At 39.7% G+C, this 22,370-nt stretch overlaps 1 protein-coding gene across 1 annotated transcript in view; it reads left to right on the top strand.

Annotated features, from left to right (window-relative positions):
- The window catches only part of TBC1D4 (TBC1 domain family member 4), a 211,593-nt gene that overhangs the window by 118,748 nt on the left and 70,475 nt on the right, over positions 1 to 22,370 (top strand). The window contains 4 exon segments of the mRNA XM_017868339.1: positions 11,662 to 12,243; positions 14,768 to 14,803; positions 14,805 to 14,858; positions 18,495 to 18,599. Of these exon segments, the coding sequence (XP_017723828.1) occupies positions 11,662 to 12,243; positions 14,768 to 14,803; positions 14,805 to 14,858; positions 18,495 to 18,599 (777 nt within the window).

Genomic DNA, 22,370 nt, shown 5'->3' on the forward strand with positions numbered 1-22,370 from the left:
AAAAAAAAAAAAAAAAAAAAAAAAAAAAGTGAGCCTTAAATAATAGGACTGATTTGATAAATAGAGAGCATCTTGTTGAATAGATAGTAGGCTGATCTCACACTGGAAATGCTGTGCAGTTGGGTAGAGGGATATGCTGTATTCAAAAACATGGATCTCAAAAATAAAGAACAATGTTTCAGGTGTGTCTCTTAAATACCCCTAGAAAATGGAACATTAACTTTCTTGATTACATGTTTATGAAATGCTTTACTTTCTTGTTTTGATGACTTTGTTTCTTACTTCACTGTTTTAGAAATCATGTCCATAGAAATATCCATATCTAAGAAAAGAAATACAAATATTTTTCATAAGTGACACAAATATTTTAAAATCATAGTATGTTATTTTTATTTTGGGAATGTACAGAATAGAGTAGTTTTGCGTAAACACATGCAAACTTTTTTCAAAATTTATTCCTTATATAAATATTACTTTTATAGGATAGCTCCCAGTCTCATCCTAATGGCAGAGAAAACAGTTTTACCTACATGAGTTCATTTCACGTGAGCAAACCTCTCTTCTAATTAGTGGCTGATTCCTGAGTTTTACCTAAAATACTTGATGCCATGTAGGGTTCACATTTAGCAATCCAGAGACCACAGGAAGAGTAGCTCGAGGGTCCTAACGATGCCTTCACCTCACAACTTGGTCAATAAACAGCCTAGAATTAAATTTTATGTCGATGCTCAATATTCTGTTAGATCTTCTTCCCCATCCTCATCTTAGCTAATGAACAAGCTTGCTATTTTACAGAGAAAATTAAAGCAGAGGAGAAATTCTGTAAACTCCCATCACCCATCTGCCTGCACCTGTGCCTTTCTATTCTGCCTTTCCCTTTCAAACTGCCAGTTCAGTTCAGCCTCTTCCTTGGGCCTAGATTCTGTCCCCTCTTGTCTACTTAAGGACATTGCTGCAGTAATTCTGCCCTCTTTCTTGAGATCATTGATTTCCCCTTCAGTGTTAGGTATTCTCTATTGAAAGCTGTCATTTCTTCAGTTTCTTTCAAGAGAGAACCCACTTTTGAATTCACTCCATTAAGACTTTCGTCCTTAGCTCCCACAAATTTTCTTGCCAGAGTCACCTATGATCTCATGTTGATTATTCTCTTCTTTTGGAAACCTTTCTTACTTGGCTTCAGGATGCCATTCCCTCCTGGTTTTACACCTGGCTCTTCCTGTATTTTCTTTCATTCATATTTCTCCATCTTTCTTTTTCTTTTGAGACAGAATCTTGCTCTGTTGCCCAGGCTGGAGTGCAGTGGCACGATCTCAGCTCACTGCAGCCTCCACCTCCCAGGTTCAAGCGATTCTCCTGCCTCAGCCTCCTGAGTAGCTGGGATTATAGGTGCGCGCCACCATGCCTGGCTAATTTTTTAATATTTTTAGATGGGGTTTCACCATGTTGGTCAGGCTGGTCTTGAACTCCTGACCTCGTGATCTGCCTGCCTCAGCCTCCCAAAGTGTTGAGATTACAGGGTCACCACGCCCAGCCTCTCCATCTTTTAAACTATAAGCACTGTGACCTTAACGCTAGGTCCTGGAGATACCCACCTCTCTCTCTCTGCCTAGCTCTCTCTGTCTCTGTCTCTGTCTCTCTCTCTGTCTTCTAATACTCACTCTCTTGTTGAACCCATCTAATCTCATGGCTTTAAATACCATCTAGATGCTAGTAACTTCCAATTTTCTGTCTCAGCCCTGATCTGTCCCCTGAGTTCCAGACACATATAATTAACTGCCTACTGACATCTCACCTTGAATGTCTATAAGCTTCTCAAAATTAGTGTGTCCAAAACGAAACTCCTGATCCCTTAAGCCATCACCCATCTTCAGTCTGTCCTACTGTTGCTCCATTTTTTTCTAATTCCTGTGGCCCTAAATCGTGATGTCATCCTTGCCTCCTCTCCTTCTCCTAGACCTCACGCTGGATTCGTCAACATATCATCCTGTCTGTACCTTTAAAGTTATATCCAGAAGCTGGCTGCTGCCTAACCACTTCCCTTGCTGTCGCTTCTGTGTGAACCACCAATGACTCACCCTGGATGAGTGCAGTGGACACCTGCCCATTACGCTTGTCCATTTTCCACACAGTAGCCAAAGGGTTCCTTTGAAAGCAACTTAGATCATGTCATTTCCACACTGAGCACTGCACTAGAAAACAGGGGTTTCTGTCTCACCAAGAGTAGAAGCCAAAGTCCTTTCAAGGCCCTGCAGGATTTAGATCTCCCACATCTCCCACAACTGCCTCTCCCATAATCACATGCTCACTCCCTCTCATCCAGCCATGGCGTTTCCTCACAGTTCCCTGAACACACCAGGAAAATTTGTGCTTCAGGACCTTAGTACTTGATGTTCTGTCTGCCCAGAACATTCCTCCCTCTGATATTTGTATTGCTCATGACCTTGCTGACTTCAGATGTCTACTCATATCTTACAGAGAGTCCTTTCTCTAAAATTGCAACTATTTTCCTCAAATTTTTATATCTTTCCAAATTTCCCCCTTCCCTGCATTGTTTTTCTCCTTGGAAATGTTCGCTAAAATCCCTTCTATTTTACTTCTCTTGTTTATTATTATTTTTTCTTCCCTATCTCCCCACCCCAATTTAAATTTCATGAAGGCAGGGAATTTGATTTAGCCATAGCCTGTCACTTATTTCGTCCTCTTACGTAGCACACATTGGAATTATATTTTGATTTAAATGTTATTAAATGCTTTCATTGTCGCAGCACTGTGTCAGGCATATTTTCACATTTAATTCATTTTTCTTAGGTTGCTCATCAGATAAGCATTGTGATTTCCATTTTGCATATGAAAAACCTGAGGCCTAGGGGTTATTGTATCTTTTCTGTAGATAAACATAGATACTGGACCCAGGCTTTAAGTGGAAACCCTCTAACTGCATGATGTGTACTTTTCTAATATGTGAAGCTATGGACTGCTTCCTTTTAAAAATAATAATTTTGATTTTGTGTATGTGTGTGTCTAGTGAAAGACAGGGTCTCACTCTGTCACCCAGGCTATAATGCAGCGGTGTAATATGATGACTGTTCACTGCAGCCTTGACCTCCCAAGCTCAAGTGATCCTCCCACCTCAGCTTCCTAAGTAGCTGGGGCTACAGGCATGTGCCACAACTCCTTCCTGGTTTAAATTTTTTGTAGAGACAGGGTCTCCCTATGTTTCCCAGGCTGGTCTTGAACTCCTGGTTTCAAGCAGTTCTCCTGCCTCTGCCTCCACAAAGTACTGGGATTATAGGTGTGAGCCACCATGCCCCAGTTGACTTTGGTTTTGAAAGGGAATTGGAAAGTGACGGTTCTTGCCTGCTCCTTTGTCATCTGACTTCTTTCCAAGCATATCATCTTCTGTCTTGTTACACCAGGACTTAACTCAGCCACTTTCGGGGAGATTTTATTCTGTCTTTTTTTTTCTCTCTTTGAGACAGTGTCTCACTCTGTTGCTCAGGCTGGAGTGCAGTAGTACGATCTCTGCTCACTGCAACCTCTGCCTCCCAGGCTCAAGTGATTCTCCTGCCTCAGCCTCAGGAGTAGCTGGGATTACAGGTGTGCACCACCACGCCTGGCTAATTTTTGTATTTTTAGTAGAGATGGGGTTTTGCTATGTTGGCCGGGCTGGTCCTGAACTCTTGACCTTAAGTGATCCACCAGCCTCATCTCAGCCTCAGCCTCCCAAAGTGCTAGGATTATAGGTGTGAGCCACTATGCCTGGCCTCATTCTGTTTATCAAATCACGATTCCCCAGATTTTTTCCTGTGAGTTGCTCTTTTATGTTTTCTATCTGATCACTTTTACACATTTGTAACAGTCTTAGGACAAGAAGGCACAGGTCTATCTTTTACAGAGGGAATTCAACTGGACAAACAGTGAGACGGCATGAGAGGAGAGAACTCAGTAGAAAGGTTTAAGAAATGTCTCTCTGATAATTTGGCCTAACTTAGAGGCCATCAAAAAGGCAGCAGTTAGAAAAGAGCTGAACCGTAAATGGGTTTGGAGCAAAGTAGCCAAGAATACTAAAGTCTGGTCTGAGAGGAAACTGTCTTGGCTCATAGCCCGAGGGTCAAAAACAAAGCTACTTGTATGACTCTGGTTTAAGTCACAGAGATACTCTTGATTTCTTTGGCCCCAAATAGTCTAGTCTCTTGTAATTTCATTCTTTTCTTCTTCAGTGGTTTGATGTTTGATGTTAACAGTTTATTGCACATCTGTAAAATAAGACAATGGGGACTGGTGATTCCTTCAGGGGACCCTTAGTTTTACAGTTTTACAGTTCTATTATTTTAAAATCAGTGTATTATTCTATTCTGTTTTGAATCTAGACTCAGTTTTAGACTCCTATTTTACTGTGGAAAATTTGCTTTAAAGTAGTAATTTAGATTTTTAACTAAATACAAAGAATCTCTGAAGTATTTTAGGATAAAAGTTCAAATGAGATTGTCAAACAGCTTCACCCTAAAAACCACAGCACGAACTGGGTGGGCTTCTAAGGCTACTGGGGCTGGACAAATGTATAGGAATAATTAGTGTTTCCTTGAATATAAATGAACTGATACTTGGCATCTATATATCTTCCCACCATTTTCCATTGTATGAAGACAAAATTTTAAAAAGCTCAATTAAAAATTATAGCATTAAATGACCAAATCAATCATTTCTCAAGATGCTGAATTTTACTTCATACCATTACGCTTTCAACGTTATCCCCATGTTGCGTGGATAGTCTGTAAACTAATCTTAATGGTTTCTCAAACAAGCAGAATTAATTACAAAGGAAATCTACCCTTCCCCTAAAGCCATGCATTACTTCCAAAGCAAATATATTTCTTTTCCATACTGTCTCTGTTTGAGTGAAACTAGTTTAAATTGCTGTTCTTTCTCATTAGGCAGTTTCTCAGTTTACTTGTTCCCTAATGTTTTTCCTCAACTTTTTTTTTTTTTTTCACTTCTCTAAATCTTGCTCTACCTACTGTAGTTATTATAAAAGATGAATAATATCAAGCAGTGAAGCTTATACCAATTGTAAAATAATTGATCCAGTTCTTTTTTGTTTAAATATGTTTTAGGAAGCTTATTCTGACACTGATATCCGTCATATCTATTTTTAAACATTTATTGAAGTTCATCGGTTATCAGTGAACCATGTGAGGAAAAAAGACATTGTGCTGTAGATTAATCTCTTATCTCTATAATTAGTAAGCGTGGGACACTTGTGATTATTTAAACAGTATAAGAAAGACTACAGTCATCAAAATTAAAATGTTTCTTTTTAAAGAAAGCTAAAGCTTTGCTCTTTAGTCCCAAACAATCTGTGTATTTCCTGATTGCAGAGTCAGGAAATACTTAACTTTTGAAGCAATAACGGTTACTCCTGGGAAGTTTTATAATTGGCTGCATAGTGATAACATAGACTTTAATAAATACAATAAAAATACCCCCGGCTTATTTAGAAAGAGAGAACTTCTTCAGTGCAACCGAGAGAGCTAATACTGAGGACGACACCAGTTTGGCAAAATCATTGCTCTTCGTGACCACCTCCAGTTTCCAGCTGGCTTCCTGATCAAAGGTATCTTTCCTTAGTGCTTTTTAACTTTCCAGATTTTCTCCTGTGTTCGTTCAGGACTTTGAACATCAGTGTGGGTTAGTTGTAGAATTCGTTTTATTTTGAAGTCAGGTAAAATGTAGTTTATAAAATGTTAATGGGTTTCTTGAAGTATGTTAAATAACTATGATAACTATTGAGAAAGAACAGCATGACATCAAGGAATCTAGAGGCATTCTAGAGTGAGGAATTGCTTTAATGTCTTGAGTCTTGGTACTTGAGTCTGAATTGTTTTAGTGAGGTCAGTGAAGGTGTCACAACAAAATACTAGCTAAAGGTGGCACTGTGCTTTTTCTAAATACTATGAAACCCTTATTTTTGTTGAATTGATCCCTGTGTGTTAATGGAAATGAATCATATTAACAACTCGCACACTACTTCAGGTTTAATCATAAAGGTGATTTTTCCCTCTCTTGATTGTACGTTATCTTGCTTTTATATTGGCATTAATCCAAAAATTAACGCACAGAATGTGAATGCCCGTGAGACCTTATTGACCATCTATCAAGTTCCCCCATTCACTTTGCTCCTGAGGAAGCTATCTGGCAGAGGTGCAACAACTATTCCCAGAGGCCCAGAGCAAAATATTGGGAATATAATATAAACCTGTCAGTCCCTAGTTTGGTTGAGCCTTTTTGAGTATCATTGTTTTGTGTTAAAGATTAAATGCTGCCACGGAGTAAAAATCTGGCTTTGAATTGGTGTAAATCGTCATTAGACTCTGTGGGTTGTAGGCAGATTCTGAGCAGCGGAATTATTTGTAGCTAGAATATGTAGGCGGGGTGTGTAGCTTGAGGTGCTCTATAACATTTGGAGTTGTTCTGGAAACATACTGTCACTTCCCAGTTTGGGTGAATGGTGAGCAGAGTGAGAAGCCACTGCTTTCTAATTTTGGGTGTGGCAGATCTCTTGAGTCATCAACAGGAATTTACTAAATTTGTCTCAGTCCTGAAGCATTTATATCAGAGTTTTAGGTAGTTTTTTACTTCTATATATATGCCTCTGTTTGCTGACAGCGTTCATTCAAGTTCTTCTGAGCCCAGATCATTTTCCCAGTGGCCACAGGGAGGAATTCTAGTAAGCAACAAGATCAGCCTAACTCAGTCTTTCACTTAAGAGCTTATGGATGATGGTACAGGAGAAAAAGATATTGAAAAGATGCTACACATATAAGAAGGATTCGAATTCATTCAGCAATATTTGTAAATGTATGTATAAATATATGTCAGTCAACACTATGTATGCTACAGGAGAATCCTGTGATTCCAAAATATTGTATATATGTACAACTACTGGATAGAAATTTTATTTCTCTTGCGTTGTTTCTGATGAATCCCTTAAATAAATGCTTCAATACAAGATTTTCATGATTCTCTGATCGCTCATTTCCCCACCACGGGTATTTTACTGTGCTTATATGAGCAGTGTGTCCCTTCTGGTGTGGCCTGAGCTAGTAGTCAGGGGCTGTATAATGCTAGATTTTATACTGCGTGTTTCACATGAGGATAAGCGAAAAAACAGAGCTGTTGTTAGCTCAGTTTTGCAGTCTCTGTAACCCATGTCATTGAAAGTTGCGGTTAGTCATAACCTGAGAAAAGGTAGTAAAGGTAACTAGAACCAGTTTTGTGTTATAATATTAGCATCTTAAATTATTAAAGATTAAATTACAGACCCAGTTCAGAATTCAAGATGATAAACTTTGCTTATATAAATTAGGTCACTTACAGAATTACATTTAGGTGTTGAGCTTTTACCTGTAGTCACAGGGAAGGATCCTGGGAGACTAGAAATTCAGCCACAAATCAGTTTTTCATGTAAGAACTCTTGATATGGCGGTAGAGAAATTCAAAAGACTTGACACAGTTAAGGTTGAATTGACTTTATGTGCAATCTCAATTGTAGAATGGAACTCTGAGGTTGTATGTAAATCATTTTGTAACAAGATAAAATATCTGCACTAAAATCAGTGCTACAGGCAGTATTTCTGATTCTGTACTCTGTGGAGACATTTTTGGAGGCATACTTGGGTTAAAAATTAGATGAAAAGTATTTAGTGGAAATCAGACAAAAGATTTAGCTATACTTGGGTTAAAATCAGATTAAAATATTTAGTAATCAGATGAAAAATAGAGAGAAAGAAGAGATCATTCTCCTAGGGCTTTGCCCACTAGAATCATTTTACTTTTTGCAGGTTTGCAGGGTTCAGTGTCAGCTAGCTCACTCTCCGTATCTTCGACCCTTGTCAAGTAAGGTAAATCACATACTAAGGCAGTAAGAAAATGACAGAGGGTTAAGGTTGCTAGTCACATGTTAACACAGATACCTGACTTTGTCCCTGAGACATGGCAAGTGTGCGGGTGAGTCACTGAAGCTACAGCATGTGGACTTTATCCTTTCATAGGAAATACTTGGTCTAGCAATCTGTAATTCTTGTGATTTTAAAACTATGAATGCTCTAGCAGTATATCTCAAATAATTACAACAGCCCCTCCTTATCCACAGTTTTAGTCACCTGTGGTCATCTGTGGTCCGAAAATATTAAGTGGATGTGGCAATAAACTGTTAACATCGCTGAAGTCAGAGACCTTGTGGGAGGAATGTGCCTTGCATGTTGGAGAAATAGCAAGGAGGCCATTGTGGCTGGAGCTGAGAGAGTAAGAAGGAATTTAGTAGGAGATAAAATCAGAGAAATGAGGTGAGGATGGAAAGATGAAAATCCAGGTTGTCTACCTAAAGGTCATGTGGATGACCTTTAGCCACGGTGCAGATTTAATCTGTATGGATATCATATGTGGATGGCCAGGGCCCTGTAGCACACTGTGAGCTGGTTGTCTTTTACATTTTTTTTTTTCTTTCTTTTCTTTTTTTTTTTTTTTTTTTGGAGACAGAGTCTCGTTCTTGTTTCCCAGGTGGGAGTGCAATGATGTGACCTCAGCTCATTGCAACCTCCCCCTCCCGGGTTCAAGTGATTCTCCTGCCTCAGCCTCCCGAGTAGCTGGGATTACAGGCACCCGCCACCATGCCTGGTGCCTGTAATTTTTTTGGTATTTTTAGTAGTGATAAGGTTTCACTATGTTGGCCAGTCTGGTCTCGAACTCCTGACCTCTGGTGATCCACCTGCCTCGGCCTCCCAAAGTGTTGGGATTACAGGTGTTAAGCCCCTGTGCCCGGCCTTGTCTAAAATTTTACTCCTAATGAAAGGGAGACCTATTGAAGGGTTTGCATGTGAGCAATAGAGGCGAGGTAAGATTTCTCCTATACTCCCTTAGGATCTCTGACTGAAACTGACAGGAGACAGGTTAACAGGAGAAAAGCATACTAATTTTATTTTGTGATTTTTACATGTACATAGGAGCCTTCACAAGAAAAATGAAGACCCAAAGAAGATAAAGGGTCTGGGTTGGATAAAGAGTAGTAACTTGTGCAAATGCGACAAGACAAAGAGGTTTTGGCTAGAGCAGTTGATTGTGGAAAAGTAACTAGGAAGATAAAGCGTCAATTAACAAGATTTTTATGTTAGGTTTCTCTCAACTGCAGTTTGCTGTGTCTAGTGATGAGTATGTCTTCCTTTCTCCTTTATAGTGAGGGGGAGTTTTACCTCCTGATTTTAGGAAGAAAAAAGAAGATGAGAATACCTTTCTCACACTTGCAGTTTTTCAAGTATCTTGAACTCAAAATAATCAGTATGCCAAAGTGGCATATTTTGGGGTGGCAAATTTTGACCCCTAAAGTAACATGACTTGTGTTAAAAAGGATCATTTTGGTTTTGAAAGTAAATTGAAGCTGGCAGGGGAAACTAGCTGAAAGGTTATTGTAGTAAACAAGGTGAGAGCAGATTAGTGTTCTCTCTTGTTAACTATAAACCAAAAATAAAATTCCAAGTCCCTGTACCCCCTACCAGTTGAATGGACCCCTCCTCTTGTTCAAGGTCACTCCTAAGTTAACCTGAAAAACTAGTTCAGACCATGAAGGGAAGTGGGGGTTGGACATCCCTCCTTATACTCTCCTTCCTTTGAAATTTAGGCACAGCTGACCAGCATTGAATATTAAAACAGCCTTAAGACTGACAAAGCAGACTCTGTAGCAGTAAGATACCAACATGACAGATAACAGGCCCTAAAAGAAGGGCCCTGAAAAGGCCCTATATTTTACCGCAAAATATATTTATTTAACATGTTTTGAAATGGTCCTACAAAGCTCTCTTATGGGGAAAACCATAGATTTTTCCTTCCCTTTCCAGGTCTTTTTCCTGGTCAAGGAGAGAATTAACTAAGAGTCTGGCACCTTTTAAAGTCTGATAAGAAACATTTACAATCTATTTTTTGTGAAGCCTGCTACCTGGAGGCTTCTACATAATAAAAACCTTGCTTTTCACATCCCCTTAACGTAGCCGGGACACCACTCCCTTCTACTGATTCCAGCTCTTTAGATAAACTCTTACAACCAATTGCCAATCAGGAAATTTTTGAATCTACCTATGATCTGGAACTGCACCACTGCCCCCACATACACACCCCCCCACCCCACCCCTTTTGAGTTCTCCTGCCTTTGTGGATCAAACCAATGTACATGTTACATATATTCATTGATGTCTTATGTCTCCCTAACATGTAGAAAACCAAGCTATAGCCCAACCACCTTGGGCACATGTTCTCAGAATCTCCTGAGGCTGTGTCATGGTCCTGCCCTTAACCTTGGCAAAATAAACTTCTAAACTGATTGAGACCTGTCTTAGATACCTTTTGGTTTATAGAATGTACGTCATTTTATTTATCTCTTCACTTGCTGATGGACATTTGGATTGTTTTCAGTTTTGGAGTTGTGAACCCAGAAAATCTGAGACAGGTCTCAGTTAATTTAGAAAGTGTATTTTGCCAAGGTTGAGAATGCGCACCCATGACACAGCCCCAGGAAGTCCTGATGACATGTCCCCAAGGTGGCGAGGGCACAGCTTGGTTTTATACACTTTAGGGAGACATGAGACATCAATATATGTAAGAAGTACATTGGATCTGTCTGGAAAGGCGGGACAACTTGAAGCAAAGGCAGGAAGACTCAAAACAGGGAGGGAGTTTTTAGGTCATAGATAGGTGCTACACAAATGGTTACATTCTTTTGAGTTTCTGACCAACCTTTCCAAAGGAGGCAATCAGATATGCATCTATCTCAGTGAGCAGAAGGGTGACTTTGAATAGACTGGAAGTAGGTTTGCCCTAAGCAATGTTCATCTTGAGTTTTCCTTAGTGATTTTGGGGACCTAAGATATTATCCTTTCACTGGGTATTGGGACAAAAGTGCCTTTGAATATTTGTTTGAAGGCTCTCGTGTGGACATGTTTTCCAGTGTTTTAATCTCTAGGAGTGGAATGGCTAGGTAATGAAGTAGGTCTGTATTCAACTCCTAAGAAACTGCCAAACCATATTCTAGAGTGGTGTGTCATTTTATATGTCTGTTTATAATGTACTAGAGTTCCAGGTGCTCCCACGTCCTTGCTGGCAGCCTTCTTTTTATCTTAGCCATTTTAAGAGGTATATAGTGGTATCTTATTGTGGTTTTAATTTGCATTTTCTCTGATAGCTGATGCTGATGAGGGATGTCTAGGTTTTAATCTCCTCCTCATCAAGAAAGGTTATTTTATCCTCACGGTTGGAACTTTGGTTCCTTTCAGCTGAGGCACAAAATAACTTCTAAAAACAATCAAAAGACATATTATGACATAATAAGTTGGCAGTGGCTTATATAGTTTAATGGTTTTGTTTCTGGGAGACTCACTTGAAGTGGGAAAATATAATCCTGCTCTTCAATTTCAATTAATTTTCATTACATTTTAATTTTACGTTAAAGTCATTTATGTCAAATAGTATAAGTGTACACTCTGTCTTGTGTAGTGTCTATTACTTTGTATATTATTTAGGATAAAAATACATTCCATATGGTAATAATTGGGCTAGGTAAATGTAAATTGTCTCAAAACATTCAACTAGAATCAGGGTTGTAATTTTTTCCCCCAGGTTCCTGATGTTATTAGCAGCATAAGGCAATTATCTAAAGCCGCCATGAAAGAGGATGCCAAACCCAGCAAAGATAATGAGGACGCCTTTTACAACTCTCAGAAGTTCGAAGTCTTGTACTGTGGAAAGGTGACCGTGACCCACAAGAAGGCCCCCTCAAGCCTCATCGATGACTGCATGGAGAAGTTCAGCCTGCATGAACAGCAGCGCCTGAAGATCCAAGGCGAGCAGCGCGGTGTGGACCCGGGAGAGGACCTGGCTGACTTGGAGGTGGTGGTGCCCGGGTCCCCCGGAGACTGCCTGCCGGAGGAGGCGGACGGCACCGACACCCACTTTGGCTTACCTACCGTGGCCAGCCAGCCTGCCCTGACCAGCTCTCGGGTCTGCTTCCCTGAGCGGATTTTGGAAGATTCTGGCTTTGATGAGCAGCAGGAGTTTCGGTCTCGGTGCAGCAGTGTCACCGGAGTGCAAAGGAGAGTTCACGAGGGCAGCCAGAAATCCCAGCCACGACGGAGACACGCGAGTGCGCCCAGTCACGTCCAGCCCTCGGACTCGGAGAAGAACAGGACCATGCTCTTCCAGGTACGCCTGGCCGGGCGCTGTCTGCCCTTGCCCCAGAAGGTGCCAGACGGAAGCAGCTGGGCATCCAGTTCCTCCCAGCTCCACCTCTATATAACGAATAATCTAACTTTTGTTTTCCCATTCAAAGCAGATAAGGCAGGTGGAGGAAGAGTGCACAGCAAAGTAGGGAAGGGGTGAGAGGCAGACGTGGAGTGTGGAGTGTAAGAAGTAAGGCAGTAGGAAAGGAGGAGGAGGAGGAGGAGGAAGCAATTCGTGGAGCATCCTGAACATCGGGTAGAGAGAATAAGAATCTATCACCAGCATTTGCTTTGGGGTGATTCTCAAATAAATGCTTAAAAAAAATTTGTAGGTAGGGCACAGGGGCTCACGCCTGTAATTCCGGCACTTTGGGAGGCCGAGGTGGGCTGATTACTTGAGGTCAGGAGTTCCAGGCCAGCCTGGCCAACATGGCAAAACCCCGTCTCTATTAAAAAAATAGAAAAATTAGCTGGGCGTGGTGAGGGTGCGCCCGTAATCCCAGCTAATCAGGTGCTGAGGCGGGAGAATTGCTTGAACTGGGGAGTCGGAGGCTGCAGTGAGCTGAGATCGACTCCTGCACTCGAGCCTGGGCAACAGAGCGAGACTCCGTCTCAACAACAACAAAATTGTGAAAAGTCAGTCTTTAAAGATATGAATCTGAGAGAGTGCGATTTAACATGGAGAAACAAGGGAATTTTTTTCTAGAGAAGAAAAAACTCCAGAGACTTGTATGTGTATTTTGAGTTGAGAACACACCAATTTATGCTGTCACACCGAAAGAGGTTAACGAAACACCATTGACCTAAAAATGTACTGAATTGGATACTAAAATAATTTGATGCAAGCCGTAGTATTGGTATAAAAGGTCATTCTTAATTCTAAACATTTTTGAATGTTGTACAGGATATAGAAGGTATCAGGTTCCACTTAAAATAACTTAATTCATAACAATACCCTGTAGAGAGTCTTTAATCCTCAGCTTGTAAGATTTGAGTTTCCGTGGGCAAAACAAACAAACAAACAAACAAAACAAAACAAAAAAAAAACGGGCTATCTTTTTTAAACTTATTTTAAAGATTTCCAGAAAAGGAAATTCCGGAGTATTTTGGTAAACAGTACCGGTGTGTAATATCAGAAGTTTACTTTATCAGAAGTTCATGAGGCTTTTTTTCCACAAATGATAATATTTTATTATAGAAAAAACATCCCAAATGTAGGATTTCATAAACACCGGTAGGCGAACAAGTACAGCTTCCAAAGTAAATTCAAAGTAAAGAGGCAACACTTACAAACATTTCGCCTTAAGGAGAAAATGTGATGTTCTCCTGCAGAAGTGATCCCATGCAGAACACAAATGTGGCTCCATATCTGTGAAGGCATCAGATTTCCTTTCTGAGCTCGGTATGCCCATTTCAACAATCGAAAATGATGGCAAGAAGTGGCATTGATTATATTACTACTTGATTAAAAAAAAACACCCCCGATTAAAAACAAAAATTAAGAGACAGGGTCTTGCTCTGTCATCCAAGCTGGAGTGCATTGGTGTAATCACAGCTCAGTAGAGCCTTGACCTCTGGAAGTTCGTATTTTGTTTTTTTCGTTGGTGGTGGTTTTGTTTTTAATGAACTCAAGGTATGTCATTAAAGCCTCTCTAGTCTTCGGTGACGTGTTAACTGAATTTCCCCTTTTCTTGGGGCTATCAGATTTGTTCTTTTTTTTTTAGCTAGTCACAGTTCTTGTTGTTAATTTTCTGAATGGTTTATTTTCAAAATTTTAATTCATTAGCCCAATTACAGATATATCCTTTTGCTGACCATTTGGGAGAAAGTATGATTATAACTTTTTTTTGAAATTACTATTTTTAGAAATCATGAAGTGAGGAAAGGTTGCACATTTTTTAAAAGACAGTTTCTAATCTGAAAATATTTTGTTTGTATCTTTTTTTTTTTTTTTTTTTTTTTTTTGAGACGGAGTCTTGCTCTTGCCACCCAGACTGGAGTGCAGTGGCCGGCTCTCACCTCACTGCAAGCTCCACCTCCCGGGTTCAACAGCCATTCTCCTGTCTCAGCCCCTCCCAAGTAGCTGACTACAGGCGCCCGCCCTCGTCGGCCCGGCTAGTTTTTTGTATTTTTTAGTAGAGACGGGGTTTTTCAACCGTAATAGCCAGGATGGTCTCGATCTCCTGACCTCGTGATCCGCCCGTCTCGGCCTCCCAAAGTGCTGGGATTACAAGGCTTGAGCCACCGGCGCCCGGCCTGTTTGTATCTTATAATAATTGAAGACTAACTTAATTTTCATACTTTTTTTGACAGAGGAAAGAAACATTTTTCGAGGCAGCTGATATTTGGGGTTGAAAAATATTTGGTTGTGATAGATGGTTTAAGTAGCATATGAAATAGATATATCTGGGATATTGCATTTGAATCTATATATTAGTTTATATTTATTTAAAGTAAGAAATTGATCCTTGTGAATTGAAATTAATTGGAATGCTTTTATTTTTAAGGTTGGGCGATTTGAGATAACCTTATCATGTCCAGAGCACTAAATCAGTTTGTGCTAGAAAAGAATTTTAAAGATATCCCTCTTGTTATCAGGTATGTATCAAGTAATATCATAGTATGTGAAGAGACCCATTCAGCTTTATTTCCGAAATTAAAAATAAAATAACTGGGCTTGACCCTTCAAACTTTTAATTTTTTTTTGAAATTTAAATTTTTATCTTAAAGGGGAAATTTGTCTTAAACTTAAGGGCTCCTGGGTTTTTTGTCCTATTGGGGGCAGCGTCAGAATCCTGCCCAGGTCCCTTGTGTTGTCCCTAACAGTTTTGTCCTTCATTTTAAGTCAAACTCTTTCGCACTGTAATCCACTTCATCAATCCTGCCAGTGGAATGGAATTCTTGGTGGTGGTGAGTTTCTTTTGAAAATACCATGCACAGTTAGTTTCCTTGGAATGCCTGGCCTGTGGGTACTTGTGCGTGTAACTGAGTCATGCTTCTCTTTATAACCATAGTAGGTAGTAGAAGGAGAATGAGGGTTTCAAGCTTATTTTTAATGTAAATACTAAATTTTGAAAATAGTTTTGTATTTTTTCTTTATTTATTTTTAATTCACCAAATGTGTATTTAAAATTTTTTTAAAATAATCAATACAGCCAAATTGTACAAGATTATATTAGACATTGAAGAATTACAAGATTAAAAAGAACTTTTGCAGATGTCAGATGGAAGGAGTATCTAAATCTAAATTAAGGGAGATTTAAAAATGCCTCCTCTAAGGAGGTGCCTGGATTGAGAATTCACTTCTTTTCCTATAAGTCTTCGCTAGTATAACCTTCCAAGGAGTGGATCTTGCCAGGCTTTACTAGATTTTATTGTCACTTCTTTCTGCCTAGTGACTGCCTTTTTTAAGGAGCTGCGATCTTGCCCAAGGTCCTTACTTATATTTTAATGTTGAAAATCATGGCCGGCCTATCTTGTTTTCTTTATTTACTATCTTTTTAAAAATAATTTGAAGTTAGCATTGCTATAGGTATGATATTCAGACATTCTTCCCTTTGAAGATAACAAGACAGTTTTTGTACTTTTATTTATTTATTTATTTATTTATTTATTTGGAGACAGGGTCTTCCTCTGTCATCCAGGCTGGACTGCAGTGGCGTGATCATGGCTCATTACAGCCTTGACCTTTCCAGCTCAAGCAATCCTCCCACCTCAGCCTCTCCAGTAGCTGGGACCACAGGCATGTACCACCATGCCTGGCTACTTGTTATTTTTTTATTTTCTTAAATTTTTTGTAGATTATGTTGCCCAGAATGGTCTTGAACTCGTGGCCTCGAGATCTTCCTGCCTTGGCCTCCCAAAGTGCTGGGATTACAAGCATGAGCCACCATGCTGGCCAGTTTTTGTACACCTTATTAATTGTTTACCCCAGTCTCAGCTAATACAGTTCACATCTGATATTTTGTTTTAATATACATTCTATTAGATGGAGACATAAAATTACATTGTGTAGATAAAACTTTTCTACTCTAATAACTTTGTCAGCAGTTGACATAAGGAGGAATATATTGTAAATTTCTAAACTCCTACTTAAAAGACACAGAAATTTTAACTGAAAACTATTTATTAAGCATTCTTGTAATTCCCAGTTTACTGGTGGTCCCTGGGAGATCGTAAGTGCTGTGAGGGCAGGTGTCTAAGGCTGTGGTGTCATTCTGTAGGACATCAGAGTCAGATGTACTCAGACAGAGCTTAACCCTGAGGTGTTCAATACATGTTGAATAAATGAGCACTTTACACGTGGTGGGCCTTATGCCAAATACTAAAGAGAGAGTGATGTCTGAACCGAAGCAGTTCCTACCCCAGAGCACCAAGGGGCATCCTCAAAAGCTGTGCCTCCCACCCCACACACTTCCCGAGCTTCCTGGTGAGAAAACTCTCAGTGTTCATTGGGCAGCTAAAAGAAAAAAAAAAAATAGAAAGAAATAGAAAAAAGAACTAGCCAAACCAAAATTGGAAGTTCAGATACAATTTCTTGTTTCCCCTTTGTATGTTTTTAAACTCAAGATGTGCATTCTGATATTCTGGTTCAGAAAAAGAAATAAACAGAAGCAGGAGGGATATTTGTGGAAAGCCCTGACTTTCATTGAGGTAATTGTCAGGTTTAGCCATCTGCTCCTCACTGAGTGGCTGGCCCTGTTCTTATTACGTCTTTCCAGGGAATTGAACTCATGTAATGTGGCTGTTTTCAGGAATAGCCTGATTTTTAATAGTGCACACCCACAAATGCTTCTTTCTTCAAAAGCTGTCGGACTGTTTGCCTGGCAAGCATGGCGACTACAGGAATGGTTTTCTTTCCTGGAAACGTTGCCATTGCCTCAGGACCCTCCGAGCTAATGAGGTCCTGTGAATTTTTCCCATTTAGTACTAAGCGAGTAAAGGATATTCTTAAGTCACTAATAAATTGTACCAAATTGAGGCCCGTGTGGCTAGAGTTGTGGAGGTGAGAAGGGAATGTTATAGGAGATAAAGCCAGAGGAAAGGAGATGAGAATGGAAAGATGAAAATCGAGGTTGTGTATCTAAAGGTCATATGGAGGGCTGGTAGTCACCGTGCAAATTTAATCTGTATGGGTATCATATCCATACAGATTGCTTACTTTCACCTCAAGAGTTGCAGCCTCTCTGCTCTGTACTTTTTCTTTTTACCAGAATTGATTTCCTTTTCTATTTCCATTGGATAGATTGAGCTTATGATAACAAAATAGGGGTTGCCATTTATCAAGCATCCTAGGAATTATATTTCTTAGTTCTAAATCTCGAACATTCCTGACAGTAGGTGCTGTTACTACTGGTTTATAATGAGAAATGGGTGCTCAGAAATAGTCATGAGCAACCCAGTGCAAAATCACGTATCCCACAATTGAATCAAGATTTAAGCACAAATCTGACTTCAAAGCATGTTTTTCCTTTTCACTTGGATTTAGGTGATTTCAGGACAACTTTAAATTTTTTACCTACCTGGCTTTTCTAAGTACTATGCTTGCGATTAAGGTGTTGTCTACTTACCTGTATGTATACATTTAGACTGAATGAAAATCACAGATGATTCTGATTTTTTTTTTAAAGGAGATATAGAGGTTACTTAGCCTGGGTCCAGGAAGTACAAGGATTCGTCAGTGTGGATAATTGGCACCTGCAATAATTTCTTTAACGTATCAGTCTTTTAAGTGTGGCTCCTTGAGTGTCTGTAAAGAGACAAACATTCTAGTGTTTTTATGCATACTTTAGGGAATTGCATGCCATTTAATTTGAGTATTGTCAGTATTAGTTTTTCTCAGATTCTTAGCCTCAGATAGATAAGAACAGTGTTTATGATGAATATCAGACTGCCGGGCTAAGAAGACAGTAAATTGAAAACTCCATTATTTGCAGACATGGGTGGCATTTTATTACAAGACACAGTGGATCATACCATCAATATTTTTCCTCCTGTGGCCTTGAGTCGCAGAGTGTTTATCAGATGTAAAACAGTCTGCGTTGGTCTCACCTTTTATTTTATGTATCAACAGGCCACTGTATGAGTTTGCTATGGCATTATGTCCCCCCTTCATCGCTGTGAAGAAAAAATTCATAGAACCGTGAAAGCAGAGAACTGATGTTGCTTTCCATATTGTTGATTAAAAGATATATTCCCATAAATTTTTTATTGCACTTCTTCCCCTCCATCTAGGGTATAAAGCATGTGGATCACTTTGGCTTTATCTGCCGGGAGTCTCCAGAGCCTGGACTTAGCCAGTATATTTGTTACGTGTTCCAGTGTGCCAGCGAATCTCTGGTAAGTAGTGTTATTGCTGTCTGCTTGCTCCTGCGGACACATCGGTCGAACAGAAGACTTGCCTGTTAGGAGCCCAGGTCTTGCAAAATGGCTATCTATGGGAAGAAGAAGGCATCTAGAAATATGTTTTTCCCCTTCAAAGCAGCACAGCAGTAGAAAAGCAAAAACAAATTGTCATGGTAAAATATATGCCTAGATACTTTCTTGGGTTTAATAAACCCAGTCATGGAAACTTGAGCATTTTTAAAAGGTAGGAAAAGACTAATAATAGGAGAAAAGCTGTTACTTTTTTCATTGCTCATATGAGAAGATAAGGAAGGGCATTGATCTTTTATTTTCTTAATTGCTATAACATCACAGAATAGATAATGCTTGTGTCAGCAGAATAGAGAGCTATTTTGGTTTTCTTCCTTTATTTTATTAGTCCCTTCTTCATTTTTAAAATATCATATTTATTGTGGTCTTACTTTAACTTTCATTTTCTTCTTTGGCATTTAAAAGTCAGTTCTTACCTTTAACACTACCCCTCTCCTGCTCTCAACTAAAGGTAATTGGAGTTCAAGAGGAAACATGTAAGGCAGGCTTGGACATATATCTGAGTGGCTAAGAAATATGTTGACTTTTTTTCCCCTCAAAGTTTTTACTTATTCTTGCACTTATGCCATCTCCCCATATCATTTTAACACAAACCTTTAGACATACACATCACCATTTTTAGAAAAGTTTACAGAAAATTATTTTCTTAGACATGTGATCCTCCCACCAGGATTTCTCCCAGGGAAACACGTAAAACTTCGTCATATAGAAATCAGGCAGGCAGCATTGTCCTTGTGCCCTTGGTGCATATCACAATTATCCCTGCCCGACTCTTGCCTTCCACGTTCCCAGTGTGGACACCGAGGTTAGAAATAATGAAGAAGTAGGAGTGAATTTGTTCAAAGGCACTTTGTGACCAGCAGCCTCTGGCCTTCATCTTTTTCTCTAAAAGATATAAAACTCCCATCTCTAACAGTTTCCTATTCTTGAGAGTTCCATTTGAGTTTTGTCCTTCCTCTAAATAACCATACGTATGAAATATCCACATGTTGATATCCAGGGACTGTTGCTAAATAGGTTGCATTTAGGACTTGAGATAGAAATTTGAGATTGTCATTGTGTAAATGACAGTGCAAGACAGGTTAGATAGAACTGGGGGAAGAAAAAGAAAGAAAGCCAAAGAAAACCGATGACCTAACATTAGAGAATGCCAACAAAGTAAGAGTTTGGTAGAAAGTGATATCCTAGGATGTTATTCCACACACGCCCCACTCCCCACCCATTCCCTGCACGCTCACACCTCACTCCTTCTCTGTGTCCCTCCTCTACTCTAGGGCTGATCCTTCTACCACGTTCTGGATCCCCCACTCTGCTACCTTTCTAAAACCTATCATATACCCCATATGTTTTATTTTGGAAGCACCATTTACCTAACTTCTCTACTTAGAAATGCTAATGTATCTCTTTCACATTTTATATGCAGTTGTTCATCAAATCCTATTGACTGAAAGAGAAGAATGTCTCTTTTCTCCATTCTCCCACTTTTCTTCTTTGCTGCCCGATTCTAGGCATTCATCTTCTTCACTTTGGCTCTTGTGTAAGTGTTAGTGTCCTAACTAGTAATCCTGCCACTGGTTTAATTTGCCATCTCTTCATTTTCTACATTGTGCTAGAGTTTTATTTTTCACAAAATTTCCTCCTTGGAACCTGGTTTATGCCTCACTGTTAAGGGACAAAATCCAAATTGTGTAGCACACAGCGGGGCTCACTTCATTCTCTAGCCTCATCTGCACGTAGACTGGAATGCCATGCCCTTTCGTGACCTTTCTCACACACGCCGTTCGTCTTACAAGCTCTTCTCTGGGTCAGACCACAAAGACCGCTTTGATGGTTGGTGTGATACTGCTTTTAGTTTGACTTGCTACTGAAACCCACACATGTTGGTTAGTTCATGGGACGTAAGGACTTGAGTGAGAGGCTGCAGCTCTCTGAAGGCCCACTATGGCTCACAGTACTACAGCTGAAACTTAGAGGTCACCATTCACTGCATGGAGTGAGGAGTGTACCACGTCAGAGGATGCCAGAACCAGGGCGTGCTGCCTTTCATACTGTCCAGCTGGGAAGGAGGCCATGTCAGCCTCAAGAATCTGGCTGTTACTAAGCAAGGAGAGTGTGCAGTGCTTTAGTTATCTCTTTTCTTTACTGCTTTTAATTTTGGAAGTGAAGCAAGCCTGGCTCTGCCCTACTATACCCTGAGTACCATTCCCTTTCTTTTCTACTGCATATTTTTCAGGCCCCAGCTTACATATCACATCCTACTGAAGTCTTTCCTGACCCCCTGTTTTGCAGGAATTGCCTCCTTTAGTTGTGCTATTGTTAGTTCTCTTACTATACTTTATTCCTAGGTCTCTAACAGTTCTTGCCAATCCCCACACTCACTCATCTGTTGCACAACCACCTATTCTACTTGATTGTGAGTTGCACAGATTTTGGACTATCTCTTTTACGTGTTGTGTCATGGAGGTTCTAGGATAGCAGGTGCTTGGTACTTTTGTACTTTGAGTGATTGAATGACTGCATTACTCTTAACTTCAGGCAATCATTTTCTAGGTGCTGGTTTAATCTGTGATCTCTGGAGAACTTGCACTAAAAGGAAAATCACGTAAAACTTTGTTACTTCTAATCCTTTTTACAGGTTTTGTTTTGTTTTTAGTTTTCAGTGTTTTCATTTTGCATTCATGCATGTAGAATGAGTTTTGGAAACAGGGAATCATAATAGAAAGTCTGGGAACATGCTGCATTTTTCCACCTAGCGTGATCTGTGACTAAGGCAACAGACTTGACTGGCTGTGAATGCCTTCCCACTGCTTGAAGCTGTGTCAGAATCTGAGGTTTGGCATAATTATTCTTAAGAACAGGACTATGCTAGGATCTTTCAAACCATGTTTAATTTTATCAGTAAGCATCTTAACTGAATAGTGAGGCATCAGAACTGCAAGTCTCAAGAAAAATTAAACGTAAATTTCCTTCATAATGGAGGATTGCTTAAGGAGCTGATACATAGACCAAAACAAAGCAGTCAATTAAATATTATCAGTCTAAGCAGTGTTAGGAGTGATGTGGCTTGTGTAAAACAATGTATTGCAACACCACGCATGCTGATTTACCTTCTCTGAGTACCAAGAATGCACAATTAGCATTTTCTTTTGCTTCTTTGTAATAATTGCTATGAATTTGTAAACAGGGTAGTGTTCTGACGGGCCCTGGAGGGCTATGCTGGAAGTTTAGATGATCAGTTCTTCCTTTTCTCCTCCCTTTGTCTCTCCCAACCTTCTCCCTTCTTTCCTTCTCCCTCCCTTTTCTTCCTTCCTTCCTTCCTTCCTTCCTTCCTTCCTTCCTTCCTTCCTTTCTTTCTTCTTTCTTTCTTAAAATAGTTGTAGGCAGGCAGCTTAATCTTGTTTAACCAACCCTTGAGATTTGTAGAAAACATTATTTCTTCAAAAGTGCTTTCTCTAAAATAGGGTTTAAAGAGTGTGAAAAAAGTACACGTAGACTGCTACTTACAAATGAAGAAAATGTAAACTCCATAGATGCAGACCTAAATATTCAGGGAAAGTATAACCAAAAGACATCTACAGAACTCTCCACCCCAAATCAACAGAATATACGTTCTTCTCAGCACCACATCGCACTTATTCCAAAACTGACCACATCGTTGGAAGTAAAGCACTCCTC

This window comes from Rhinopithecus bieti, unplaced genomic scaffold, assembly GCF_001698545.2.
Source record: "Rhinopithecus bieti isolate Rb0 unplaced genomic scaffold, ASM169854v2 scaffold_3912, whole genome shotgun sequence".
NCBI lineage: Eukaryota > Metazoa > Chordata > Mammalia > Primates > Cercopithecidae > Rhinopithecus > Rhinopithecus bieti.